The sequence below is a fragment of the Penicillium taxi genome, assembly GCF_028828555.1.
Source record: "Penicillium taxi strain IBT 34144 chromosome Unknown utg000005l_segment0_segment0, whole genome shotgun sequence".
Classification (NCBI taxonomy): Eukaryota; Fungi; Ascomycota; class Eurotiomycetes; order Eurotiales; family Aspergillaceae; genus Penicillium; species Penicillium taxi.
This window is the reverse complement of record NW_026643207.1, coordinates 803,880-829,857: the sequence shown is the minus strand read 5'-3', so window position 1 is coordinate 829,857 and position 25,978 is coordinate 803,880. Positions and strand designations below refer to the sequence as shown.

Here is a 25,978-nt window from a genome sequence, read left to right as displayed (position 1 = left end):
GTCTGTATCTTTGGGCGGGGCGATAGTGAATGGGGATTGCATCGTATATCAAGATCTGGACCTGCTTTTGGCCTCGATCTCCTCTTTATATCGGAAGTGCCGCCCGACATCGGGCCGAACATCTATCCCGCAATTGAGGTGTAATGCCTCGTCCCCGAAGAGCTGGGGCGCCAGAACCAAAACGGCGAAGTCGGAAAGGATGCTGGTAAGTTATACTGGTTTAAAGTTATGTTGGTCTAAGTAGCGTCTCCTCCAGCTGACATGATCATCCTGTAGGCCCTGCAAGGCCCGCAAAGTGAAATGGTAAGAGAAAGAATGAGTTTGGCAACATCTGAACCTGCTAACATGAAAGAGATATAGCGGAGAAGAAAAACCGATGTGCATCAACTGCCAGCGGCAAGGGGGGGCATGTGACTATAGTGTCCGCCTGAATTGGGGTGGTAGGACGAAGGGAACTTCTGTTGACGACTCGCCAAGCTCTCTGCCCAGTGGGTATATGGAGACCATTATGTTCAGTGATCCCATACCAACCGCAAGCTCCACGAAAATACACACTCCAGCAAGCGATAGTACCTCGGATGGATTTATTAATTTTCACTCTGGGGAATTGGCTTCTTCAGGGCCAATTTCGCCCACCACTTCAGCTCCAATTGGCTATTTTGATTCCCGGAAGCCTCAACTTGCACCTGAAGGTTTTATTTCACCATCTCAAGTAGACTTTCGTATATCGTCCAATTGGGTGGAGAACTCTCCTTTACCTTCATCGACCTCGTCGGGACCAATATCGCAGTATTCATTTGGCCACAGTTTTCATAACACATTTCCATCGGACGTGGACCAAGCCGTTGGTCATCAGTCGCTTTTTGAATTTTCATTCCATTCAAATGCAGTATCGCAACCAGTATCCTTTCTTCGGAACTCCGTGGATACGCCGAGTCATTCGTCTTCTCAGAATAGTCAAATGTCTGATGATCATGGATTGGGGTTTCAAATCCCTGCAATGGCGCATCGGGGTGGCCACCCTTCTTTCTCCAACTCCGGCGATATCACAGCATTGGTAATTGGTTCTCACAAGACAATGAAACAAAGAAATCTTAGTTCAACAACGGGCTATGATGGGATGAAAGAAGTAGCAAGATATCCACCGCGAGCTGAGCCAGGAGCCCCTTCAAGTGATGCCAAAGAGGGTGAAAAAGCTGCGAGAGAATCTTCTTTAGCTCAGAGCAAATGGCAGACTTATCTCACGAGGGTGACTGACAACTATGGCTTGGACTGCGGGCGTTCAGACCGAGATTTGGGGTTGAACAACGATCATGCTGCGATAGATATCAACTCTGCCATGGATATGATCAATTCTCGGGGACGATCCAGTCATACTTCCTCACCATCACAAGAGTCGACCGTGCAGGACTCCGACTATGGCGGATACTATGCATCCCCAGTGCCCATCAACCTTCCAAGATATCTATCTCCACTTCCATCATCCCTACTAGGAAACCCGATCAACTTGATGTACTTCCATCACTTCTTGAACCATACGTCTCGAATGCTGGTACCACACGATTGTGATAAAAATCCGTTTATATCGGTTCTACCTTCGAGTAAGTAGATTTCAGAAATGGTCTTGTATTGGTAGCTAATTGCTTTATTCAGTGGCCACCGGTGACCCAAACCTCTTGAACCTGTTGCTTGCATACTCAGCCAGTCATCGTGCAAGGTACCTAGGACACCCGGAGCCATCCAATCGGATTGCGCACTGGGTAAGTGATGTTTTCCCAGCCCTTCGAATGGCGCTAGAGGGTGCCCACAAGGCCATTACCGATAGCCATCTAGCAACGGCAATTTTGTTGCTCTCATTGAAGATCGTGTCCCCTGGAACTTTCGAGACTAGCATCACATGGCAGAGCCACCTGAAACTTGCGCGTGATCTATTCGTTGCCCGAAGTGAGCATCTCGCCCAGCCTGGTAACCGAGTCGGAGCCTTTCTGGCTCGCTGGCTGGGCTATATCGACACCATGGGAACTTTATCCTGTCGTCAAGCCGGCCCCCCATTACTGATTTATTATTCTGTTATGGAAGCTTGCTGTAGCCCTGAGAATTATGACGAGTTTGCCGTTGATTGTTTCTCGGGTATGACTCCACGCACAGGGCTGTTTCTTCTTCGTCTCGGAAGGCTGGTCCAAGAATGCGATAACCAGCGTTTCGACGAGCTGGGGAACTTTAGATCGGAATGGTGCCCATCTCCAGACATGATCATGGAAGCCCGATCTGTCTTGGCAGAAATTGAAAGTCCGAGTGAGCGTGCTCACGTTGATCCAGATCATCATCAGGGTGTAGAGTGCCAAGATATGATTGGAATTGAGGAGGCGTTCTTATGTTCTGGCCTTCTTCATCTGCATCGGCGTGCCCTGGGCTCGTCGCTCGACTCCTTCCTGGTGAAGGAAGTCCTGAGAAGACTCATAGATGTGCTGGTGGAAATGCGACTTGGTGCGTCGACTCTGGTGTGTTCATTGTTCCCATTGTTCACTGCTGGCTGCGATACTCGCGATCCGTCCCATCAATTGAAACTGCTCAGTCGATTTTTAGTACTTGAGAAGTCTGGTATGAAGCAGGTATGCATCCGTATTCACTCACCTTATTCTTATGTTACTTAATTACTCTCCAGATCCAAAACGCTCGACAATTGATGCAGCACTGCTGGGAAAGGAATCTTACTTGGATAGCCCTGGCTGGAGGGGAGTTTCTTGGGTAGTCGAGGAAGAGATTTCGATGGTGTGGTATGCTTTTTTTGGACGCATTTCTGTTTCATAGTTACTGTGCATATACTTACCTTGAAATTTTAGTTTTCTCAATTTCCAAAACATGTCTGTCCAAGTATGTAAATCGTTGCCAAAGGTGATATTCATGCAAAACCCCGAACAATAGATCAGCGGTCAGCAGGGTCATAACAACAGAATGAAGCGGATCGATATTTTCCCTCAGCGTTGTTCACCCCAAAGTTGTCCACGTATGTACCCAGGCAGGAGGATGGCAGGAGCCCATAAATCTCCTTCCCCAGGAGTTTGCTTCCAGTTGAACAAACTTTCAGACAGTGAGTTGGTCCACACTGGATATATCAGTGGGGTTGGTATGGAGGTTCCACCAGATTGTGATAGAAATTTGAAATCAGTTTTTTCTTAAGTTTGTATCCGATTTTAAACTGAATATGAGAGGGTAGACTCTCAGATATGGTGGAGCCTGCGTTGGTGGCAGACTCATGAGAGTAGGGCACGAACAAAGGTGTCAAGACGCCGAGGGAGTTTGATCAGCTGAGCAAACGACTCAGCGAAGAGTGAGCTATCTCACGAAAGACCTCGTCCCAACTCTCTTTTGTCTTAACTTCTTTATCACATACTCGTCTTTCACAACCCACCTCTATCTCACAACCAATATTTCAATCAATCATTGGTGCGCGATAGCATCGAAAAAACAACATGAATCATTTATGCCTTCTGGATCTCCCTGATGGGATTGAGGAGCTTTCAGAAATATTCCCAGCTTTGATGACAGCAAGGTAAGTGGTGATTGTTGTTGCGGTCTTATACTTGCATTTCATGTGGACGCAGCCATAGCAGACATGACTCTGACATAACTTCACTCTTATAGCTCGTCTATCCGAACCTGTGACGCCAATGTGGCTGGCCGAACCCCCGACATTGTGGTATCTACACTTGAATTTTGTGCTCTTATTCCCTGACTAACCGGTGTGATTGGTTGATAGGATGCCATAGCAACTCAGGACCCTGACCACGCATTTCATGCCCAGCTTGATGCTGCGTATTGTGCTGCAATAGGCATTGGCATGAATGAGTTGGAAGAGCGTCCCAGTAAAAGCGCCCATAAGACCGCCTGGAAACTTGAGTTGGAGAGATGTCAAGCTTATAAGGACCGTGAGGCTGTCTATGTCAAAAATGTGAGGGTCCGTCTCCCTGTGAACGTCAAGGAAGACTCGAAGGCATCCAAGGTGAAGGCAGCGCAAGCTTTTGACTTCAATCTTCGTCATGCTAGCTGGCTCAATTGGAAACTGAAGAAGAATAACGTCTTTGAGAACCAAGAAGAAGAACGGAAGGCTTTCAATCGGTGCTATATCTTCAGCCCGGGTAGTCGGAAGTCCAACATGCTGTTCCAGTATGGACTGCGATATATCCCAGGCGAAAAAGAATTGAACATCTACCGCACTGTGATGATCGACTTCGTTCCCCAGCACATGGCAATTTCTGAGATCCTGCACAGCATTCGTGGTGGTGCAGTTCACTCTGCATACTTGGCTGACACCGTGGCGATCAATGGATTCAAGACTGCTAAGATCACTTTTATCAATCAGAAGGGAGCCATGAACTTCTTCAAGTGTGTCCAGAAAGATGGATTTTATGTCGGTATCAACGTCCTTCCGGTTTATGTCGTTCGTTCCCCTTCGTACCCACCCGAGTTATCCACCACTGATATCCAGGGTGGGCCAACTCGCTGCCTGAAAGTTCGTTCAAACGGAAGCAAATTCCTGAAGAAGGAAATTTATGGTCTTCTGTCGTCCTCCCGCCTGGGTACATACGTGGACAACTTTGGAGTGGACAACGTTGAGGGGGAAGTATCGATCCGATTCATTTCGGTCGATGCGGCCCTGCTGACCGTTGGCATACTGCGACACCGTGAATGGAGTATCACCTTTGGCGATGATCCCTGCGCTGCTTAGGTAGTTAGCAAAGGTCAACAACATTGATGGTGCATGGACTGAGGATGGGGTGCAAATATTTGCATGCGGTGAACCCTCTTTAACGACTTTGGGCAACAGTTTTTGGTTATCTGGGTTTGGAATTTTGAAATTTGCAGCATACTTGTTAGTAGGTATTCATGGCTGAGTGATTGTTCATCTGGGGCAGGTGCATCTCGTTTTGCACGAAAACTACCTATTGATGCTTTCCAGATCTTCAAATTTTTGATTTGTTTGCGAGCTCATCGAAGTTACGACAAGAGGATCGGTCAACTGTTAGGTTCCATCTGAGAAACTATTGAGCTTGCACAAGTAACGTAGTCATATGATTCTAGCTGTTGATGCAGATGGTTCCATGTGAGAAATTACCTAGCCATTTCCGGAGTAGTGGCTTGTAGATCAATCCCCGCATAAAATTAGAGTAGTGGGTCGCACAGACCCTGGGTATCAAAGTTTTCAATTCGTGCGCGCGTTCGGGTGCCAAGTATGCTAAATGATTAATCGTTAGTTAGAGCATGTAGTAGGTACTTAGCCTACTGGCCAATATAAAAGAGAAATCTTGAAATATCTTCAGAAATGGGAGGAACATCCGAAGTGAGAGCGCATATGTAAACGAGAAGAATATCAGAGTGGGGCAGATGTCAACAATGATGTCGCAAAATATGACGTCAAAACCCCCAAATATTCACAGAATCTTCAAAAATTGTTAGACATTGAGGCTTCAGCATTTGAACCTGGTAGTTTTTCACAAGAGTACTGTCAAATGCTTAAGCATTAACAAATATAAAGAAGAAGAAGAAGGAAAGCTAAGAATTAATAGAAAGATGGACGGTTTTACTTCACGCTCAGAAAGGACGCTAGTCCGTATTGGGACAAAATTTGGAAGTAAAAATCGGAATAATATTTCCCCGGTTCTCTTACATGGTCACTTACGGCGTAGTTATATACGATTACTTAAATCATATGTGCAATTACTTAAAAAAACACGGACTAGGATCTGGGTAACCAGTTATAGAGGTGCATTATATATAGGAATAACAAAAACAGCACAAAACCAGCCAATTGACTTCAATTTGATGTTGACTCAAATAATACGGACTCTTGGTAAGTAGAAACTGTAGATACCTGTAGATAAGGCTTCCTTTTAACTCCAGGTCAGATTTTGGGTTACCAGTCCTATACTATGGATGTTCGAATGCTGTTGAGGTCTAGGAATCTAGATACAGAGATCTAAAAGGGTAGAGAAATGACATTTGGAATAAAACAAGGAACCTTCCAAGGCTGGAAGTTGAAATACTGTGTGACCTCGGGATCAAGGATGGGTATCCCGAGACAAACTGTGAGGATATAAAGTGATTATAATTTGGATCTGAAATCAATTGATACATTAATACAGTCAAAATTGCAGGAGAATCAAAACAGTAGAAGACAGGACTCGCTACACTGTATAGAGCAGAACCGTTCAAATAAGTCCCTCAGAACACAAAAGGACATAACGCCTCGGGAAGAAATATAGATAAATAGTGTACTAAGTGTAGAATATGTCAACTTTTTTTGAGGTATTGGTGACCAATTGTGTTATGCATGAATGATTGAGATTGTACGTCGTAAGTCTACGGAATCTCTCGGAAATTAAAATAGTAAAATGACATAAGCACAAAAACCTACATATCAATCACGTGACTTGACAGCGGCAGATTTGCCGAGCTTCCACGGATCGCACACTCCGCTAGAATCCATCGAGGTATGTTGAATGGATTCAACTGATCTATACTTTCATGAGAATGCCCCTAATTAGAAGACTTAGGCTCAGACTCATAGAACGTATTTTTACTCTATGTAAGAGTGGATGAATGACGTTCTCGAATCAGGGTTGCAGTGCGGATCTTTTTGGGGTGGCAGTTGGGAGTTAAATACGCAGGAACCACCTGGGCAAATCCCAGTCACTTGGGTCCCAACCAATGGGGAATTCCGAATATAGTATAGGTCCTTTTACACTCTCAATGCCGTTTGCATCAAGATATAGTAGAAGAGAAGAAGAATTCTCATATTTTAGATCCAATACGTCTGCAGTCAGCTCCGGATTAGTATGTGGATTTGGCTGCTTGACCCACTGTGGTTCTGCCAGTTATATTGTATTGTAGTTACCATAAAACACGGCCCATATGCGGATCTGCCAGTACAATATTTGTAAAATGAATTACAACTAGACCAAATATAGTAGGCGGACAGTAATAGCATGACCTTCACCGCTCAGTGGTTTGAAGGCAGCAGGCATATCCTGCGCTTCCCACTTTCCCCGGTAGCAACTCTCTGTCATCCATACCAGTGATCGCCAAATATCTGTCATTCGGACACTGCCATCTCCTCTACCGATCGATTCTACTTACTATTTCCTCCCTGGGGGTTCTCGTTCTCGCAATCAACAATCTTCTAGGGACCCGTCTTTCGATCGCAAGTGTCGTCCCCGGTTCCTTCCCATCACTGAACCATGTACGCTGTAGAGCAGGAAAGGGCCCATCCGGTTCCCCCACCACTATCAATGGACCGTATTTCGGGATCGTCCGCCGCATATCCTACACCGGGCTCGGGACCACTACGCTCGGCTGATCTTTTGGCTCCCATATCTACCATTCATGATGGTCGCATTTGGGCTTTGCAGGTTGTCCAGCAACCCATCCGCGCCAGAATGTGTGGCTTCGGTGATAAAGTATGTCGAATGGCTTTTGATTATATAGCTCCGAGTGGCATGGCTAATGGGAATTTGAATGACAGGACCGAAGACCGATCACCCCGCCCCCATGTATTCGATTGATTGTGCGCGATCAACATACCGATAAAGAGATTGATATCAAGTATGAAAGCCAATTGCAGCTTCCATATGTTGTCATACTAACTCTTTTGCCTCTAGTGAAATTGATACTTCATTTTATGTGCTCACGGTCGATCTATGGAACGCCGAAGGAAACAGTGAAGTGAACCTGGTCAAGCACTCCGCCACATCCCCATCAATCTCGACCGCTATGTCCTCCTCATACCCACCCCCACCTCAGAGCATGTCCCCCACATATCCTGGTTACGGCCAAAACCCCTACGCCCCACCTGTCGGGTATCCGCAGCAGGTGAACAATTATTATGGTGGTGCCCAGCAGATGACATATCAAAATCAATATGGCCAGCAAGTCTACTCCCAATACGGCGGTTATCCACAGGGATCTCAGATGCCGGCTGCCATGTCGCCTGCTCAACCCGTATCCGGTGGCCCAGGGGGCATGTTTACCCGCAACTTGATTGGAAGCCTTAGCGCCAGTGCCTTCCGGTTAACAGACCCAGACAACAAGATTGGTGTCTGGTTCATTTTGCAGGATTTGAGTGTACGGACAGAGGGTACTTTCCGGTAAGTGATATTTCCGAAATCTACCTGAATGATTTGCTGATTGATCATTGATCAACCAGTCTCAAAATGAGTTTTGTCAATGTTGGTACACCATCAACTGAGGCAGGTAACGGTGCTCCTGTGATTAACCATGATTCTGCGCCTGTTCTGGCTTCCGTCTTCAGTGAACCTTTCCAGGTCTTTTCTGCAAAGAAATTCCCAGGTGTCATCGAAAGTACCCAGCTCAGTAAATGTTTTGCACTTCAGGGTATCAAGATCCCCATCCGCAAGGATGGTGTGAAGGGATCCCGTGGTCGAGGCGGAGAAGGCGAAGATGATGCAGATGACGATTACTAGACAAACGACAAATGACCTCTATATATAAAAAAAAAAAAGAAATGATCGTGTGGTGGGCCCTGAGGCCTGTCTTGCTACAGCACGAATCCAGTTCCCACCCGATGTTAAGCGACTTATGAAAATGGATGAATGAATGCATCGCTTATTTTCTCTTGCTGGGGTGAATCAGGACCCCAAAAAGGAAGGTGCGTTGGCTTTTATGGTGTTCTTGGTGGTTCCGATTCCTTTTTTTTTTTTTTTTTTTTTTTTTTTAAAAAAAAACTTCTGTTTTCTTTTCAACTTTTGAAGGGTGGTTCTTTTGATATTGCTTTACGGCTTGGTGCGTTGGATGGGATGGCTTTTTTTATTGGCCCTCGGCCGTGTTAATACCTCGGCGAATTTTAACTCGCTAGTAAATATTATTTATTCTCCGACACTGTCCAGCTACTCTGACCAAATTAGCGCGTTGGCTAAATATTGAAATGAGGAACGTGCAGGTCGACTGTCGACAGACTATGTCTGAAGGACAGTACCATGCGTTCCACAAGTCCAGCCTGAAGGGAGTTTTACTCGACCAAGTCAGTATGAATACGTAGTGGAATAGGTTCATAGAAGTATGTCTATTCAAGTCTAGCTATCAGAGGGTAAATATAGGAGTCTATGGCATCAAAAAATAATCAATTCCCTTAGCAATGCTCGTCAAAACCCGAGCATCGAGCACCGAGCACCGGCACACCTAAAAAATGCCTTAAGACCACTATCAAAGAACCAACCCAACCTCAACCTAAATAAAAGAGAAACGATGTTACAGGATTGAAAAAAAGATTGAAAAGCAATACAATGAATCAAAATCAACATCAAAAGTCGGGCCTAAGTTCTAAATTACTCTACCAGAATCTGCAAGTCACCATTAGCATGTGCGTCGATATCCGGGAATTGATAGAATGCCATACCTCATTACATAGTTGCAGATTCTCTCGCTACCATGCGAAGTCCAGATAGCCTGGTTACGGACCGTACTACCAGCGTGGACCGCGTTGATCATCCAACCATCACGAATGAAGATACCAACATGCGAAACACCCGTCTTGCAGTTACCATTCTCGCCCCAGAACAGGAGGTCACCCACTTTGGCCTCGGACCGGGGAATACGCGTACCCATATTGATCGCATCGTATTGAGTCTGTGCAGTACGGGGAATCGTTTTCTTTAGGGCCTTGCAAATAGAGTACTGGGTCAGTCCAGAGCTATCAAAGCCACCCCTGGAGGGACCATTACAGCCACCGCCGCCCTTGGCATAGGGAATGCCCTTCTCCTTGTCGGCGGCTTCAACAATCGCGCTGCCCGATCCACTGCTGCTACTTTCGCGCTTCTTAGTCACGTAAGTGCTGGAGCCGGTCTTCACATAGTAATTGGCCACGTAGCAGCCATCGGAAGTCTTGTCCCAAATACTGTCGCCTTTAATTTCGGTGCCTAGGGCCTGGTAGGTGATCGAGACGCTATCGCTATTCTTGTACGTCTTGATGACACTATAGCTAGTACCAGGACCGGAATAGCAGTTCATGGTATCGCCGGTGATGGAATAGGCACTGACAGCAGTGGGGAGGACGGCCAGAGACACGGCGACGAGAGAAGAAATCAACATATTGGATGAGTTTGATAACGGATATATATGTTATAAGAAACGCATTCTAGAAATCTCGAAAGAGAGCCTTCAGTATCGATCGTTGTGATGATAGTGGAGAGGAATACTGTTGAGGAATTAACAAGGAAAATGCAGGGCCTTTTATATACTCTTCCCGAACGTGCCACGCCTCCTTGATTCTATTCTCATTCATAATCTAAACGATATCTAAACTAAAATTACGAACACCGTAGTAAATACCACCCCAGCTCGTATTGGACGGCTCATATAGTCAACTATAGCAATAGCCTTCGATCAGGAACAACCCCCTTACCTCGGGGCAAGGGAGATTGTATTTGCTAGGGACACCACAAAATCAAAGCTTATATCAGCCGCCCACATCAAATTTAGTTAATTCTAATGTTTAACTAAATAGATTCTAAATTGTTACTGTATGTGATATGGTTTCTCATTGATTTGCTGATCGGATTTTAGCCCTACTGGATCTCAATAATTCTACTGGAGTTGCCTAAAAATAGCCCCGCAGGCTATTTAAGCCTCGGCTTGGCACTGCCGATCATCGTATACAATGCTCTTGATCCTAGACGAGCCTACGACTCGGAATGGGCCATGCTTTGCAGAATCAGGAGTTGTTCGACGAGGTAGATTCGGGATATTTTGGTACTTGGTAACTACTATCTCGTATCCAAAATCTTCATACGTAGAACAATTTCCATATTTGTTCAAAAAAAAGAAAACATAGATTCGGAAAAGCAAATTTCTCATAGTCTTCGCATTTCTTTTTGCAGGAATATTGAAATGCTAAATCTCTGCAATAGTATTTCAGTGTAACCTTTGATACAGTCATTCTCGAAATCGGCTTGACCGGATATACTAAAAACTCTTCCTCTACCGGATGTCTAGTGACGAGCACCGATTTAAACCTGGCGGAGATTTCTACGCAGTAATGAGGGGAGCAGCAAGGTCAGCAAAGGCAGAAAATTTAGAGCCCGTTCCTATGCTAAGATCTCTTTTATAGCATGCGACGCGCTTATAACAAAAATGCGGACGATCAGAAGAGCAGCCCAGGGAGGAGCAAGAAAGAAATGTGTGATCAGGCTATTTGAAAGTGTCCAACATCAAACCCATACTGCGCCGATGAAAATGATGACTAGATGTAGCGCCAATATTTGACACCTACGCTCAATATGCTAGGATGACTATAACTATAACATGTGCACCTCACCTTGATATTCTAGACTAGCCTTCAAAATTCGACAGGATAAGTGGACTCCCTGGCAGGCAGAGGATTCACAAGTAAGAACTTATCAAATGGAAAATTCCATGCGCCTATAGATATAAGCTGCGGGCCCCATCGGACCGATTGGCTCGGTAGATCCTCGGTAACGCTATTTTATGATGGGTGAAAAAGGCCTTCTTGCAGATCCAAATTGATAGGTATCTCGGGCCGACTTGTAAGTGCAGGTTCTAATTTAGGCTTCTTCGAGTTTTGCATCGCCCACAGATACTCTCCTATAATTTTCACCATACTGGCTCAAGGCATAGTTGCATTGATCTCAATTGTAACATCCCCTTATCCTGTATAATTCTACTATAGAAGATATAAAGCTTATATAATGAAGTTGCTTTACTTAAGCACTTGCGTATCTTGTGGTATGTTACAATTCCGCATGTTCCAAGGTATAGATCGAGTGAATATCGAGTTGTATGCAAGGGCTTGGCATTTGATGGTGCAGGTAAGGGCTCAAAGCTTGATTACTTTTAATATGATAAAGAATTCCTGGGTCTCGACTTACAATTCTATCCAGAGCTCGACTATCTTCTGCCATTTTTGGGTTAGAGGATGTGCGATTGAGTTTAATCTATCGATATATTTTTTCCTGCCCTGGTATGTATTTCGTATTCATCTGATCGTGGTCGCTGTCTAACTTCATAACATGTCTAGGCGTCCTAATTTATAAGCCACATGACCTTCGTCCAGATTTTTGTTCAAATTTCTATTGGCTAGGAGCATTTCGTCTTTCCTGCCACCAGGTTTTAATATTATAAAAGATAATAATATATTTAGGATGAGGTGGATGACAGCTTTCTGATAATATTAAAATATTCTCCGCCTGAGGGTGTGGTATTGTGCTCACCTGTCACATTTTGCTCGTTGGGCACTACCCTAAATCTATGGACAACCGGGTCTATTCTCCGCTCTACATCCGAGCGAAGGCCTGGTTTCGCACACGTTGAACTGTCTTTTCCACCAGCTTCACGCATTCCTTGCTTGATCCAAATGCTAGAGACCACCCTGCACCACCATGCCCATAGCAGTGTACAATCTGGCTCTCGCGCCTATCAAGCCTCTTCCTTTTTTCACTTTCTAGGCGAATTTTGGAGTTGCGGTATGGTCGGAGTCCCTGTGCCAAAGGATATTCAGGATCCAAGCGCGCATTTTTAAGCATGGGCAGTAAATCCTCACATCTTTTTCGCATCGCCCTTACCTCTTCGGAGTTTGGCGTGAGGTCAAGTTTTGCTCTATGAGGCTGCTCGATGGATCCCAGCACCAATATATTGTCGTTTCTCGGGACGATGAAAGCTATATCCTCGTATGTTCCATCGGCTTTAGTCTCCGCTGTGACAATCAAAGAGCTTCTGATTTGGGGGAAGTCTGATCCGTCGTTGATCACTCGAAGAACTGCTCCTCGCAAAGGATACACTCCATCATCCGCTGCTGTCTCGCAAGCCATCCCTGTCGCATTTACAATCGCATCCGCGCCGTATGCCCGCAGTATGTGTGCTTCGTGATGCAAGAGATCGCCGATAATCGTATCGGTGTACATTTCCGCGCCTTTTGACCTCACATGTCGCATCAAAAATGCCATGGCCCTGTCGGTATCAATCACGGGAGCAAGATGTTCATAAGCATCTTGTAATCCGCCGTGCGCATTGACGTTGACATCATACTTTTTTACAAGATCCATTCCCCAATGGAATCCGCTTGGGCTGGTTTTCTGAGCCAGCCTCATTTTTCGGTAAGTGATCTCGTCATCGGCAATCTGATATGCATGGAATGATGTGCATATCGCCATCTTCACACCGAAGGATCGAGCCAAGTTCTGATTTGCCGCCATCTTCTCATAAATGGAAAAGCTCTCCAGAGCCCATTGCTGGACTGTTCCAAGATCTCCCAGGCTAAGCCCTTGCTCCACGGCACTGACGCCACCACATTGGGTCGGAGGGAGCTCCCACAGTGCTCCAGATACTTGTGAGGTCAGGCGCTTGCTAGGCCCGTAACTAGCCCATTCCTTGGATATAACAGTCACGTGGTAGCCACGATCCAGAAGCAACCATGCAGTTACTAATCCCGTAACACCACCACCAACAACGACGATACGCGGAGCGTCAGCTGTGGGCTGGCAGAGAGGATCCGGAGCAGCAGAAATATTTTCACTGAGACGCCACTCAATGTCGAAGAAGGGATCAGGTGGATTCATTTTATCTTAAAATTGGCGTTGAAACATTGATTTTCGTCTCATGTCGATAACAGACCTTCATTTATACTAGACCCCGCAGCAAACTGTTACCCCTCATTGGAATCGCCCAGTGGTAGTGTGTAAATGACACATGACCAGTAAATTAGCAAAAGGGCGGGGAAGAAAACGGAGAAAACGGTGGAAAGGTTTGTGCATCTTGTATCCTAGTATTTCTGCGAGTTCCAACCTTTTTGCGTATTCCTTCAGGTAATTCGTATAGAGCCTGGTAAGAAGAGCTTTTTTTTTGACGCGAGGTGTTCAGCCGGTTGTTACAAAACCATCGGATCACTACTAAGTGGAGTAAAGTTTAAAATCCCGTACTCCTTCCAGACCCGTGAAACACCTCTAGCACTGCAAAGTCCACTAGAGACGCATCTTTCACGTTTCTACCGCCGTACTGGGCGTGATGCTGAGTAGTAAGATCGTGGAGAGTGATGGCATCAAAAATCACGTCGTCGAGGCCCTTTTTCCGGATGTCTTCCTTGAGTTGTAGTCCACTGTGATAGAACCGAACTCTCACGGTCTTCATGGGTTAGCGCTCGATATTGACGCACAAAAGAAGTAAACTTACTCGTAAGCGAATCAACGCTGAGACTTTCACTAGAGGACAAGAGTCCAAAGTGGAAAAAATCCAGACTGCTCTTCTAACAAAGTAGTCGTGGTACATCTCACGGATTCAGGCATACTACTTCGACCGGGTTCTGGGCCTCCGAATAGAACTGTCTCGTGTGAGCTACCTAGGGGAAAGAGGCAGGACATGTATTTTGAAAGAAAATCACAAAATTTAGAACATATCATAGTCTCGCTCTGACTTTTTGATAGGTAGATCCCGAGACAAATATGTGAAGCAATTAGCTTCTTCTAATATGCCTTTAAATAACTGCCAAGCTAGCATAGACACAAATATCCTATTTCGTCAGTATTTAAGCTTCAGAAAAAATTAATCTTAAAAGTTCTTCCATATCTGCAGAATTGTTAGAGTTGACGCAAAATAGTAGGTATCAAAAAAGAGGTTTTTTTTCTGTCGGATTGGTGAGAAGTATGCAACTAGTTTACAGCCGGCTACAAGGGCGTGATGGCCACGACAAATTCCCGCTTCGACTCCTCATTCGGAAATCTGGCTTCGACACTAATGCGGCAGGAATGGAATATGTGTGCCCGGGCATTTTCCCGTCTATCTCTCTTTTCAATACTAAATAGGCTATCTGGGTACATCTAGCTTGTAGCTAGCGCTATCAATTGATCCCTAGAGTAAATTCCAAGACTCATCATTTTCTTTCAAGAGGCTAGGTCAGTGATAGTTATCACTGTAGGGTCTACTCCTGAGGAATTTGTGGAACTCTGGCCGTCGTTTAATTACATGAGTAATGATTCTGACGTGATCAGCTCACTACTGATGCAGTTGAACACCATGGCGCTTTTGCTATCCACCTCAGATCTGTTACGCAAAAAATCTGTTTATTTTCCTTTTAAATAAGGAAATAAAGAAAACGGAATTGTCTCGAATTGTTCAGAATAGGTAGCCTGAAGTAAGAAAAAAAATTGTCCTACTGAAAATTGAAAATACTATTGATTTCAATGGAGCCTACTGGAGATGGCAGATCAATTGGTCTTCTTTTCAAAGAGAGAATTGAGCTATGATGCCAGCAAAACCGCAGAATCTTTCCTGGAGCTTCTAAACAGAACAGCTTGGCCCTAAGTAGTCACTGAATCAATATTAACGCAAATGTTGTAGATCAAAGCTGCTATGGATTTAGCTTGAGCTTCAAAGTTGCAGTTAAAGGTCTCGAGCTCCCCCAGAGATGCTTACTGACAGCTCTCATGCCCTGATTACATATCATATGTAAGTCCTTTTTAGTGATAAAAATTATGATCTCATGCTTAAAACATATCATCCGGAATAACAACATGTGCCGAGTGTTCATTTACGGCCATAAGAGCTACAATATCTCTTCTAATGTGCCAGATATTTCACGAGGGATTGATGAACCTTGAAGTTCAATGGTATAATCACCTATACGTGAAAACAGCTGAAAGTATGTGTATCTCTACTTCTAGACATGTTAGCTAAAACGAATGAATATTTAGCTCTTGCAAACAGCAATTACCAGTTGCTGGTTATCAAGGGGTACAGAAACTGCAAAGATCGTAATGGTATGTGTCGCTCGCTTAGCGAGCGTAGCTAGCCAGTCGCTCGTTACTGAGAACAGTGAGCTCCAACGAACCGCTACTCAACACCGTAGACAATCCACCGATCTGGTAGTGGATTCCTACTAGTTGAATATTGCAGTTGTTGTGAAGTCTGCTTTTTCATTGATGAAAGAACTAGTTACTTATAGTATATGGGTGCCCCTCTGCCCTGGACGAATGTCAACATTCGTCCGAGACAGAAGAGACGGTGAAGACGGGACATTACTGTCGCGAATGCGCATCGCTCAAGGGTGTCATTTGCGATGAATGCATATCGTTCAAGGATGCCGTGATATACTAATCTAGTTCCAGAGTCACTGTCTTGGCAGAAGCTTTTTCGGCCGAAATACTTTCCGTCTGTTGATGGCCTTGTTTCTCGGCTGTCGCAACAGTATGCCAATGTTACAAAAAACCATGAATGTTCCATACAGAGTTCAAAATCCATTACGTGTTAAGGTTGATTGGATCAACCAGCCTTGCCAGATCTGTGCAAAGTGTGAAAAGAAGGTGCCACATCTCATTTGAGAGAATTCTTGGGGAATCTGGGCTTGAAAGACTCTAAATCTCAGATAACCGATAAAAGCAGCAGACGAGACCAATGAAAATACTAGATGATGATGATTACATTTCTTGAGTATATTCCTTATTTGATCTTCTGGTGGTTCCTGTCCATCATTTCCATTCTTACCACCTACTGGTTCCGTAAAGATCATAGAAAGGTAATATTATCTGACTAGTCTTTTTCATTATTTCGGCATGAGACTACTCCTTGTCAGCGCTTTGAATCCTGCTAACTATAAATTTGACCTGCCACCGTGTCTGAAATCAAATTATCTTGGTTTATTTCCCTCAAAATCATGGCCGTCCATTCAAGCGACACTCTACCTGAAATGCTACCATCAGCACTCGAGACCCTGATCCCCGGCTTCTCTCTCTTTACCCGAATTTTGTCTCTGTACTTACAATTTGATGTCTCAAATGTCTCGAGTTATATTCTTTTCTTCATTATCCTTTCTGCCTTTTTCAAATTCGCGGTTCCTCTGTTCCATGACTACTTGCAGCGATGCATCCTTTAGTTTGCCGCATCCATTGAAGTAAAGTTCGAAAGCTCACTCTAAAATAGCCAGTTGAACAACTCTCGACAATATTTTTCGGTCAAGAAGTCTAGCTTCACCCCTCCATGGACAGACGACGACTCAGGTGACACAATTGAGTATGAAATACCACTGAGGAGCAGCAGAGATTTGAAAAGGACAAGGGATTGTTTTGGCGGAGCCAGAAAAAGGAAAATTCCTTCTGGCCAATTTTTTACACTCCCGGATAACAGCAGCTACATCGCTTCTGGGATAAAAGGCGGCTAATTGACCTCCGTCGCAGCCCTCGTCCGAGTCTCAGCAACATCTGGCTTACGGACGCTGAGACCATTACCATTTATACTTTGAGAAGAGGAGTTCTGACCGAACTACTAGAAGAAGTGCAAAAATTATATCTCGAATGCAAGAGCAGTCAAGTCGCGATTTATCGCGGCCTGAACGTTCAAAATATGCTCTGCTGGGCCTTAAGCTCTTCAAAGCCTCGTCCGCTTTCTACTTTGGCTCTTGATTCCAGGATGAAAGAAGAAATCATTTCTGATATTGAAAACTTTTTCGTGCCAAAAAAAACAAAACTGGTATAGGGCATGCGGAATATCTTACCGGTGTGGTTATCTGCTTCGTGGCCCTCCCGGAACAGAAAAGTCAAGCATGTGCTTCGTTATTGCCGTATTATTCTGCTTGGACATTTATACTTTCAGCCTCAATACATCCAGAATGGAAGATGACAGTTTATACAAACTTTTCCAGGAGCTACCAAGCCGCCGCATAGTACTCCTCGAAGATGTCGATAATGCTGAAATTGGTCAACCTCTCCACCCTGAAGACAGCAAAAGTGAGGAAGTGCTGGAATTCTCTGAGAATCAGAACTCTCTCCAGAGTGGTGTTTCTCTATCAGCCCTTTTGAATTTTTTAGATGGAGTTGGAGCACAGGAGGGGCGGATTCTCATCATGACAACCAAGCATCCAGAAAATCTCGATGCTGCTTTGACCCGCCCTGGCTGGGTGGACAAAGAGTATTCCTTTGGCTATACCGACAAACACTGTGTCGAAAGTACATTTTTGTTTACATGCCGTTCAGTAATGACGGTTCCGCTAGCTTCAAATCGTGCATCGCAGCCAACAAGCTCAAGGACCAGCCGGCTGGAGCCATGGCAAACGAAACAATTCGAGACCTTTCTATCGAATTTGCCAACTTGGTCCCAGAGGGACCGTTCAAAGCAGCTGAAATCCAGAACTACCTCCTGAATCGCAAGAATGACTCCTATATGGCTGTTAAGGAGGTCGGCAGGACGGACAGTAGATGCTTGACGAGCAAGGAGTTCCAAGGAAGAGCTATAAAGCCAATTTCGTAGCAGGTAAATCGTACCACTTCCTGGGTAACATGATACAGGATAGGAGGCGACCGACCGGAAGTTGGATCATCCCAAAACCTCTGTCCTTGACCAACTAGATCGCTCTGCAGTCAGCGCTGGCTGTAACAGGCTCAGCGACGGATCGGGCGGCATCTCTGGTAAAATGGAAGGGGTAGTACGTCGGGCTGAGTCCGGTATGAAGAAGTTGGTGGGGGCGAGAAGAAGGGGGTGCTCGAGTGCGCAAGAGAGGAAAAGAGGGCCAGCGGTGTTTTATAGAGGGACCCTTCATCCTCGACTCCACGCCGACTCTTTGACATCCATTAAGGATTTTGTACACAATTTGTGACCTAGCTAGTTCTTAATCTAAGATTAGCTTTAGCCCTTCACAGAGATCATATCCTTAGAAATCAAGCGATATGTGTAGAGAAGTATAAATAGACGAAAAAGACAAATACCCAAATCTTCAGTCTAGTAAATAATGGTAAAGATCAGTAAAAGATGGTAAGAGATAGGAATCGATTAGCAAGGACTAAGATGTAAATAGATCCAGTCTACAGATATATATATAAAGATATAGATATTTTGTTATGAAATTTCATAATTTAAGATGAAAACTTCAAAAAATGATAATAAGTTCCTAAAACCAGTTCAAAAGTGTTATTCTTAGGAATTCCTTTAATAATTGTATATATATTATCAAAATCTGAATTGAGTTGACTGTTTTATTGTTGAATGAAGGAAGAAACATTTTACAAATTCCTGGTAAATTGTCGAAAGTTGAAGCTAGGTGGCGGTGTGGTAGGGTTGAAGCACCCTAAGTCAAATCTTGCATATTACCACATAAGATGGCTATTTACCACTACCCGACAACCTTTTTTTTTTTTTAGCTCCCCGACAAACTTATTATGATGTATCATATTACTCACAAAAAATGAAATGCAGAGTTTTTATGGGCCGATAGGACGAAAAGTTCGTCGGGTGGTAGGGTCGACCCTGCCACCCCGCCGCCTGTATACTCGGCGCAGTCAGGCAGGCGGTCGGGGGCGGCGGAACGCCAGCGGTTTGCGGCGCTCCGCTTGCCGTCGTGTGGAATACTTCATAAAATTAAGGTTTATAGGGCTACCTGATAAATCGACTGTAGTGAACCTAGGTTGCGGGATCAGCCACGTGAGTGCCGGGACGTGTCAAAGGCCCAATTCCATTTACAGTTAGTCTATTTTAGTCAGCATTGGAATCCCACAATGGGATTCCTCCATTCTACAATCGATACACATACACACTTTGGTACGCATACTGCGTTCTCATTTGCCCACTAGAATCCACTATTCCTTGGTAGTCGACCTCCATTTGACAGTTATGAGCCCGGTTCGCCGACAATTTACCTTGAAAAGCATATTTTAAGGGTAAACGAGACTGAAGACTGTGTCCGCGATGTCCGGCGATATAAGACTGAAAGATGCCTCTCAATGGCAGCAGTGGTATAGGCGAGTCAAAGCCGTAGCCACTGGCGGAGATGTATGGGAATACTGCGATCCAGAGCTTAGGACTGAACGACCAGTCCTAGGATCAGAACCACGCGACTACCCGATCAAACTAATGCTTGAACTCGACATGGATCGTAAAGAGTATGATCGGTTACGACAGGACTGGAAGGACGATGTAGAGGATTACAAGTTCCGTCTTTTATTCTACTAAACCAAGAAGCGAGCAATTGAATCTGTGAATGAATATATCCTAAAGCACTTGGATACATATGTTCAGAGTCTTGTTTTATAATATGACGAACCATTTATGCGACTTAAATTCTTGTATGACCGCTATGGTATCTCGTCAACAAACAGAGCCAGGGTATTCTACCATTGGCACAACTTTGCGGTTACTCCACCTATAGCTGGCGCCGATATTGGCGCCTGGCTTAAAGAATGGGAGCATTCGCGCCTTGAAGCAGAGGTTGAGGGCGTCTCAGCTGCCAAGAATGATGATGCTGTGTGGCTCTTTTTAGAGCTGGTAAAGGATATACTGCCAAACTGGTGGCAGTCCTGGCATGGAAAGATTATAGTTGATCGCGAGCAGATCTCTATGCGTCGCCTTCTAGATCATTTCAAAACCACCTACCAGAATCAAAGACCAAAGCAGCCAGCCATCTCAAAGGGAGCGTTCACGACGTTCCAAGGACACCAGGAAACAGCTGGCCAAGCCAGTGCTCCTGCCCCTTATGCTCCTGGCCAACCTAGTGCCCCTGGTCAAGGGAAGAAAGCTCTGGCTAGAGCTCAATTCCTATAGGAGCAGAAAGCAAAACCATTTAAAGATAGGGCATGCCTATATGGTTGTAGCTACCCTGTCGATAAGTGCTTCAACTTAAATGGTAAAGGTAGCAGAAAGCTAAATGCTGGCATGAAACAGAAGATAAAACAGGCCCTGGACGGGGATTTAGGCTGGAAATAGTAGATCGATACTAAACTGAAAGAATCCACTAACACCAGCAATACCCTAGCCGAGCCAGCTAGGTAATCTATAGCCGTAAACCATACCGCCAACTATACTATAAAACCAGTGTTTTTCGCGACTTAAACTACCTATGCTGCTGATTTAAGCAATAGTATATAGCTTATAGGCACTACCGAAGACTAGTTTCTCGGCCGAAATACTACAATCTTAGATACTCTAGATATAGCTTCAGATACTCTGAACACTATTCTAGACATAGTTTCAGATACTCTAGACACTATTCCAGACCTCTCTAGTGTATTTATAGACTCTATATTTCTATAGAAATCAGCTTTCCTGACCTAGTCTAGTCAGGAGCTCCAGAAAGATAGCTAGGTGCTAGATATAGGCGCTAGTGCGCATGTCTGCAACAACTTAGGTGCATTCGTTAATTTCGAGTATGGAAGAGATACCCTTCAACTAGGATTAGGAGAGGTTGAAACCCTTGGTAAAGGATAATACAAAGTTAAAGGGATCTATCTAGTAACCAAGGAATCGACATCAATCATCCTGTCAAATGTCCTCTATAGCCCTAAGTTTAGATTGAATCTACTCTCTTACTACGCCCTGAACGATAAAGGAGGCGATTGGGTGCCTTCGAAAGACTATCTTATTAATAGGGACGGGACACCTGTCCTAGCCATTTAAAGGATTCATAACCCAAATTTATTGATCGTGGAGCCATCATTAGCTGAACAAGATTTAGATAAAGAGATAGACAAAGAGACACCCGACGAGATTTTTTCGGCGGAAAAGCATGTATATATGGGCAAGGATTCCAGAAAACCACTAGAATCTAAGGCACCGACAGAGCTCTGGCATCGTCGTCTAGGTCATTTACACCATAATGCTATATAGCAGCTTCCTAAGCTCGTTAACGGAGTCGTTTTAAGCGATCAACCAGACTTAACTAAACCAGTCACTGACTGTATAAATAGCCAAATATAGAGCCTATGCTCTGTTTATAGTCTTACTAGAGCTCCTAGACAGATATCTAGACGTCATCTAGGACATAGGTATAGTCGATTCGGATAGATCTCTCTAGACCTGATCTAAATATTAATCGTGTATAATAAAGAGTGTTGGATTTGCTATTTTTATGTTAATAGAATCCACTTCTATTAGGTCGTCACCTGTTATATAAAGAACTAGATAAATGATGCGATTCGACACTTCATTAAACTCCTGAAAAACTGGTGGAATTTACCTATTCGAGCATTCTACTATGATAATAAGAAAGCTACAGGCCTTACTATAGAGCGGTTTCTAGTAGATCAAGGTATTATAGTAATATATTCAATTCTAGGACATCCTGAGATGAATGGCCCAATTGAACAGGTAGTGTCACGGGGCGGGCAGGTGAATAGAATTATACTAGAACTAGACAGACAGTATTGCATTGACTGACAGGCTAAGACGAAGACATAGCTTGAAGAGCTACATTCAGACAAGGTTCTGAGTTTACATAAGGTTACGGGTCACGTGGCCCGCACTATCTAATCAATCAGTAGTCGTCTGAGCTGGCACCGTGACAGTATCCCCCTCCTTAGAGCCGAGCTCCGTAGAGGCGTAGACAGGACCTGGCTTAGACAGGTAGCGGAGGTGGAAGTTCTTCACTAACTGTCCACAATTTTCTAGGTAAGCAGCAGGCTCTTTAGTTAGGTCATCGTAACCGGTCCACTTAACCACGTATTTTAGACGTGGTGTTCCCCGGCGACCATGTTTCTCCCAGCGGGAGTCTAGGATCTCCTCTACCTCCCACTCGTCGATTCCGTCGACTTCGATAGGTGGGGCAGGTTCTTGTTGCTACGCGGGAAGCGGGTTATCGTCGGCAGGGCGTAATAAGGAGATGTTAAATACTAGGTGGATCATTATTCCAGGGGGAAGCTATAAACGGCAGGCGTACAGGCTTAGAACTTCGGTGATTTCGAAGGGGCCTAAGTTCTTCCAGTCTAATTTCTTCTAGGGGCGATGGGTCTTGATGTTCCGGGCGTCTAACCAGACTTTCTGTCCTTTAGTGAATGTTTAGGCAGGCTGGTGGTGATGGTTAGCGAATTCTTTGTGGCGAGCTTAGGTGGCCAGGATCTAGGCTTATATAAAGTTCGTGATCTCCTCCATATAAGCCGCGAACCTCTCTATATCGCAGGCGGCAGGGTGATTACTTAGGCGGACAGGCTCGAATCCAACGACTAGGTGTTAGCCGTAATTAGCAAAGAATAGGGTGACGCCAGTCGACTCGCTTCGTACGGAGTTAGAGGCGAATTCGGCTAGCGGAAGCTAGTTAGCCTAGTCGTCCTATAGGTAGTTTATATAGGCTCGGAGGTACTGTTCCAGGATAGCATTGGCTCGCTTAGTCTATCTATCTGTTTCCGGGTGAAAGGCAGTGGATAGCAGGCTCTTAGTCTTTAGGTAGGTCGTCAGGTGTTTCCAGAACTAGCTTATAAACTAGGGGCCTCTATCAGATATAATTGTACAAGGGAGTCTATATAGCTTCTAGACGTGTTTCAAGAATAGGTAGGCGAGGTCTTCAGCGTTATAGGTCCCGTGGCAGGCTAGGAAGTATTTTATTTTAGTTAAGCGGCAGACTACTACCAAGATTGCGTCAAATCCTTGGCTCTCGGGCAGGTATATGATAAAGTCTATTAATAGATCTAGCTAGGCGCGGGCAGGGATCGGGAGTGGTCATAAGACTCCTTAATAGGCTTCTCGGGACGGGGTAATTCTGCGATAGGTATAACAGTTTTTGGTCTATTGCTTAATATAATAGTAGAGGTTCGGCTAGTAGTACTCGCGAGATATAAGCTTATACATCTTTATACGACCTAGGTGTCCTGTTGCTAGGTTGTTATAGCAGAGTCGGGCTAGTTCAGCTTTAAGGTCGTCGTTATCTAGGACATAAATACATCCTTAGTATAGTAGGTTGTTCCTATCTCTTATATAGTACGCGAGCGTGATATCTAGGTGCCGGGTTTTCTTTTTATCTAGGGCACTTAGGATTAACTATAATATCTGGTCTTTTTATAGGGTAGACTTATATGCTTCCTTTATAGCGACTAGTAGTTCTAGCTATAGTTTATCTGCGAAGCGTATACTTCTTATTGTTTCTATATCAGGTGGAGGCGGGTTAGGTTCTAGGCCTATCAGGGTGTCTAGTTTCAGGGTTAGAGGGGAGTCAGGCGGTGGTGAGGCAGGCGGGGTCAGTATTCCTAGTTCTCCTTGGATCTGGCTATCCAGGTTTTCGCGCTTCAGGATTATACGACTCTGGTGCTTTAGTCGTTCATCCCCTTCCTTAGGTAGATCTTCTGACCTCCTGGTCAGTGCATCAGGCTTCGCGCCCTATTTACCTAGGCGGTAGATAATCGTAAAATTGAAACGGGACAGGAACTCAGACCAGCAGGCTTATTAGCGGTTTAGTAACTTAGTGCTTATGAAGTATTCTAGGTTTCGGTGGTCTATGATAACCTTGATCAGGGAGGTCGTGCCCTCAAGTTCAGGGCGCCATTCTTCGAAATAGTGTATAATAGCCATAAGTTCCTTATCATAGATTTCGTAATTATACTTAGCTGCTGAGTGCTTCTTAGAGAAGAATATAACGGGATATAGTATTCCTTTTTCGTTGTACTAGGAAATAATACCTATAGATATATAATCAGACATGTCGGTTTCTAGGATCATATCTTTAGTCTAGTCAAATGGTGCCAGGATCGGGGCGGATATAAAGGCTGTCTTTAGGGTCTTAAAGGCTTCTTCATAGGCGGGAGTCTATTTAAAGGCAACATCCTTCTTTATGAGTTCGTTCATATAGGCAGTCAGTTTCGAGAAGTCTCTTATAAAGCATCAGTAGAAGCCAGCAAATCCTAGGAATGCTCGGACATCAGTCGCGTTCGTCGGCGATTTCTAGTCCATGATCGTCCGGACCTTCTTAGGGTCTATACAGATTCCTTCGCCTCCTATAATCAGGCCTAGGAATTTGGTCTCAGAAACATAGAACTCGCATTTAGCTAGTTTCACGAATAGCCCTGCTTTACGGAGGCGGGCGAGGACCTTACGGACGTGTCCGATATATTCCTCCCTTATACGACTATATATCAGTATATCGTCAAGGTATATAGTACAGAATAGGTCTAAGTAATCTCGTAGGGAATCATTGATAAATCTCTGGAATATAGCAGGGGCGCCTATTAGGCTAAACGGCATTACTAGGCTCTTATAGAGACCTAATCTTATACAGAACGCTATCAGGTACTCCTGCCCCTCCTTTACCTAAAGGTTATTAAAGGTAGAGATGATATCTAGGCGAGTAAAGTATTTCATCCCCTTTAACTGGTTCAGGGTTTCTTTAGTCAGGGGCAGGGGATAGCGGTCCTTAACCAAGATCGCGTTAAGGGCTTAGTAGTCTACACAAAATCGGAGACCCCCTCCAGGTTTCTTCATAAATAGGACAGGCGAGGCAGTAGGCGAGGAGCTTAGGCGGATAAACCCTTTCCTTAGGTTCTCGGAGATCCATTCCTTCAGAGCTTCTAGCTTAGGGTGGGATATAGCATAGAGGGGCCTAAATGGTAGGGCCTTCCCCTCTATTAGTCGAATATCATGGTCGTAAGGTCGGTGTGGGGGCAGTCGTTCGGCTTCCTTAGGGGAGAACACATCTCTAAAGTCTTTAAATTCGTTAGGCAGGGCAGGGTCAGGTTTCGGTTATAGTATCTCGTCCAGTGTCTCTATAGACGCGGAGAACAAATGATAGCCCTTCTTGCTTCGGGCGTACGCGGCGTAGGCCCTTAGGCTTATAGACTATATATCTAGGCCTTCTAGGACAGAGGGGCGATCAGGCAGGTTTATAGGGCGGGTTTTCTTCGGGACATCATATAGGGCTCGGATCTTCGGGGCCCTACCAGGGGTGTTACAGAACTTCTGGCAGTACAGGCTATTTAGCTCGAGGGTATGGTTCGCGAAATAAATACTAGGATCGTGGATCTTAAGCCAAGGCAGGCCTAGTATAATAGGGTAGTGAGCGATTTTCGTGATAAGGAATAGGGCCTTCTTCTCGTAGTAGTTCTCTACCCTCATATTCATTCGTATAAAATAGGTGATATAGCCCTTCTCGGGCTCTCGGCCGTTAAAGGCCTCTAGGCAGATAGGTTCTTTCAGGGTTTCGAATATAAGGCTCTGGTCTCGGGCCCAATCTTCATCGACGAACCTCTTCCCTTCTACACCACTATCTATTATAGCGTAT

At 44.8% G+C, this 25,978-nt stretch overlaps 8 protein-coding genes across 8 annotated transcripts; 5 read left to right on the top strand and 3 right to left on the bottom strand.

The window, feature by feature from the left end:
* Position 1: 1 nt before the first annotated feature.
* N7495_007671 (fungal specific transcription factor domain-containing protein) lies at positions 2 to 2,752 on the top strand (the record flags this gene model as incomplete). The annotated part of the gene is made up of 5 exons (XM_057210322.1): positions 2 to 205; positions 277 to 303; positions 353 to 1,601; positions 1,654 to 2,612; positions 2,666 to 2,752. Coding segments are annotated over 5 exons (2,526 nt in total), but the record flags the coding sequence as incomplete, so codon positions are not given.
* A 1,089-nt stretch (positions 2,753 to 3,841) lies between these two features.
* On the top strand, positions 3,842 to 4,729 carry N7495_007670 (uncharacterized protein; the record flags this gene model as incomplete). The annotated part of the gene is made up of 1 exon (XM_057210321.1): positions 3,842 to 4,729. The coding sequence occupies one exon, from the start codon at positions 3,842 to 3,844 to the stop codon at positions 4,727 to 4,729; it is 888 nt and encodes a 295-aa protein (XP_057059864.1).
* A 2,509-nt stretch (positions 4,730 to 7,238) lies between these two features.
* N7495_007669 (velvet factor family protein) lies at positions 7,239 to 8,480 on the top strand (the record flags this gene model as incomplete). Its single annotated transcript, XM_057210320.1, has 4 exons — positions 7,239 to 7,457; positions 7,523 to 7,602; positions 7,659 to 8,144; positions 8,204 to 8,480. 4 exons carry the CDS (start codon positions 7,239 to 7,241, stop codon positions 8,478 to 8,480), a joined length of 1,062 nt encoding a protein of 353 aa, XP_057059863.1.
* Positions 8,481 to 9,346: 866 nt separating this feature from the next.
* N7495_007668 (uncharacterized protein) lies at positions 9,347 to 10,104 on the bottom strand (the record flags this gene model as incomplete). The annotated part of the gene is made up of 2 exons (XM_057210319.1): positions 9,347 to 9,356; positions 9,413 to 10,104. 2 exons carry the CDS (start codon positions 10,102 to 10,104, stop codon positions 9,347 to 9,349), a joined length of 702 nt encoding a protein of 233 aa, XP_057059862.1.
* Positions 10,105 to 12,305: 2,201 nt separating this feature from the next.
* N7495_007667 (FAD-dependent oxidoreductase) lies at positions 12,306 to 13,586 on the bottom strand (the record flags this gene model as incomplete). Its single annotated transcript, XM_057210318.1, has 1 exon — positions 12,306 to 13,586. The coding sequence occupies one exon, from the start codon at positions 13,584 to 13,586 to the stop codon at positions 12,306 to 12,308; it is 1,281 nt and encodes a 426-aa protein (XP_057059861.1).
* A 346-nt stretch (positions 13,587 to 13,932) lies between these two features.
* Positions 13,933 to 14,154, bottom strand: N7495_007666 (uncharacterized protein; the record flags this gene model as incomplete). Its single annotated transcript, XM_057210317.1, has 1 exon — positions 13,933 to 14,154. One exon carries the CDS (start codon positions 14,152 to 14,154, stop codon positions 13,933 to 13,935), a length of 222 nt encoding a protein of 73 aa, XP_057059860.1.
* Positions 14,155 to 16,672: 2,518 nt separating this feature from the next.
* N7495_007665 (uncharacterized protein) lies at positions 16,673 to 17,490 on the top strand (the record flags this gene model as incomplete). Its single annotated transcript, XM_057210316.1, has 3 exons — positions 16,673 to 16,849; positions 16,943 to 17,028; positions 17,169 to 17,490. 3 exons carry the CDS (start codon positions 16,673 to 16,675, stop codon positions 17,488 to 17,490), a joined length of 585 nt encoding a protein of 194 aa, XP_057059859.1.
* A 67-nt stretch (positions 17,491 to 17,557) lies between these two features.
* Positions 17,558 to 18,261, top strand: N7495_007664 (uncharacterized protein; the record flags this gene model as incomplete). Its single annotated transcript, XM_057210315.1, is given in 2 exon segments — positions 17,558 to 17,970; positions 17,988 to 18,261. 2 exon segments carry the CDS (start codon positions 17,558 to 17,560, stop codon positions 18,259 to 18,261), a joined length of 687 nt encoding a protein of 228 aa, XP_057059858.1.
* Between the last annotated feature and the right edge of the window lie 7,717 nt (positions 18,262 to 25,978).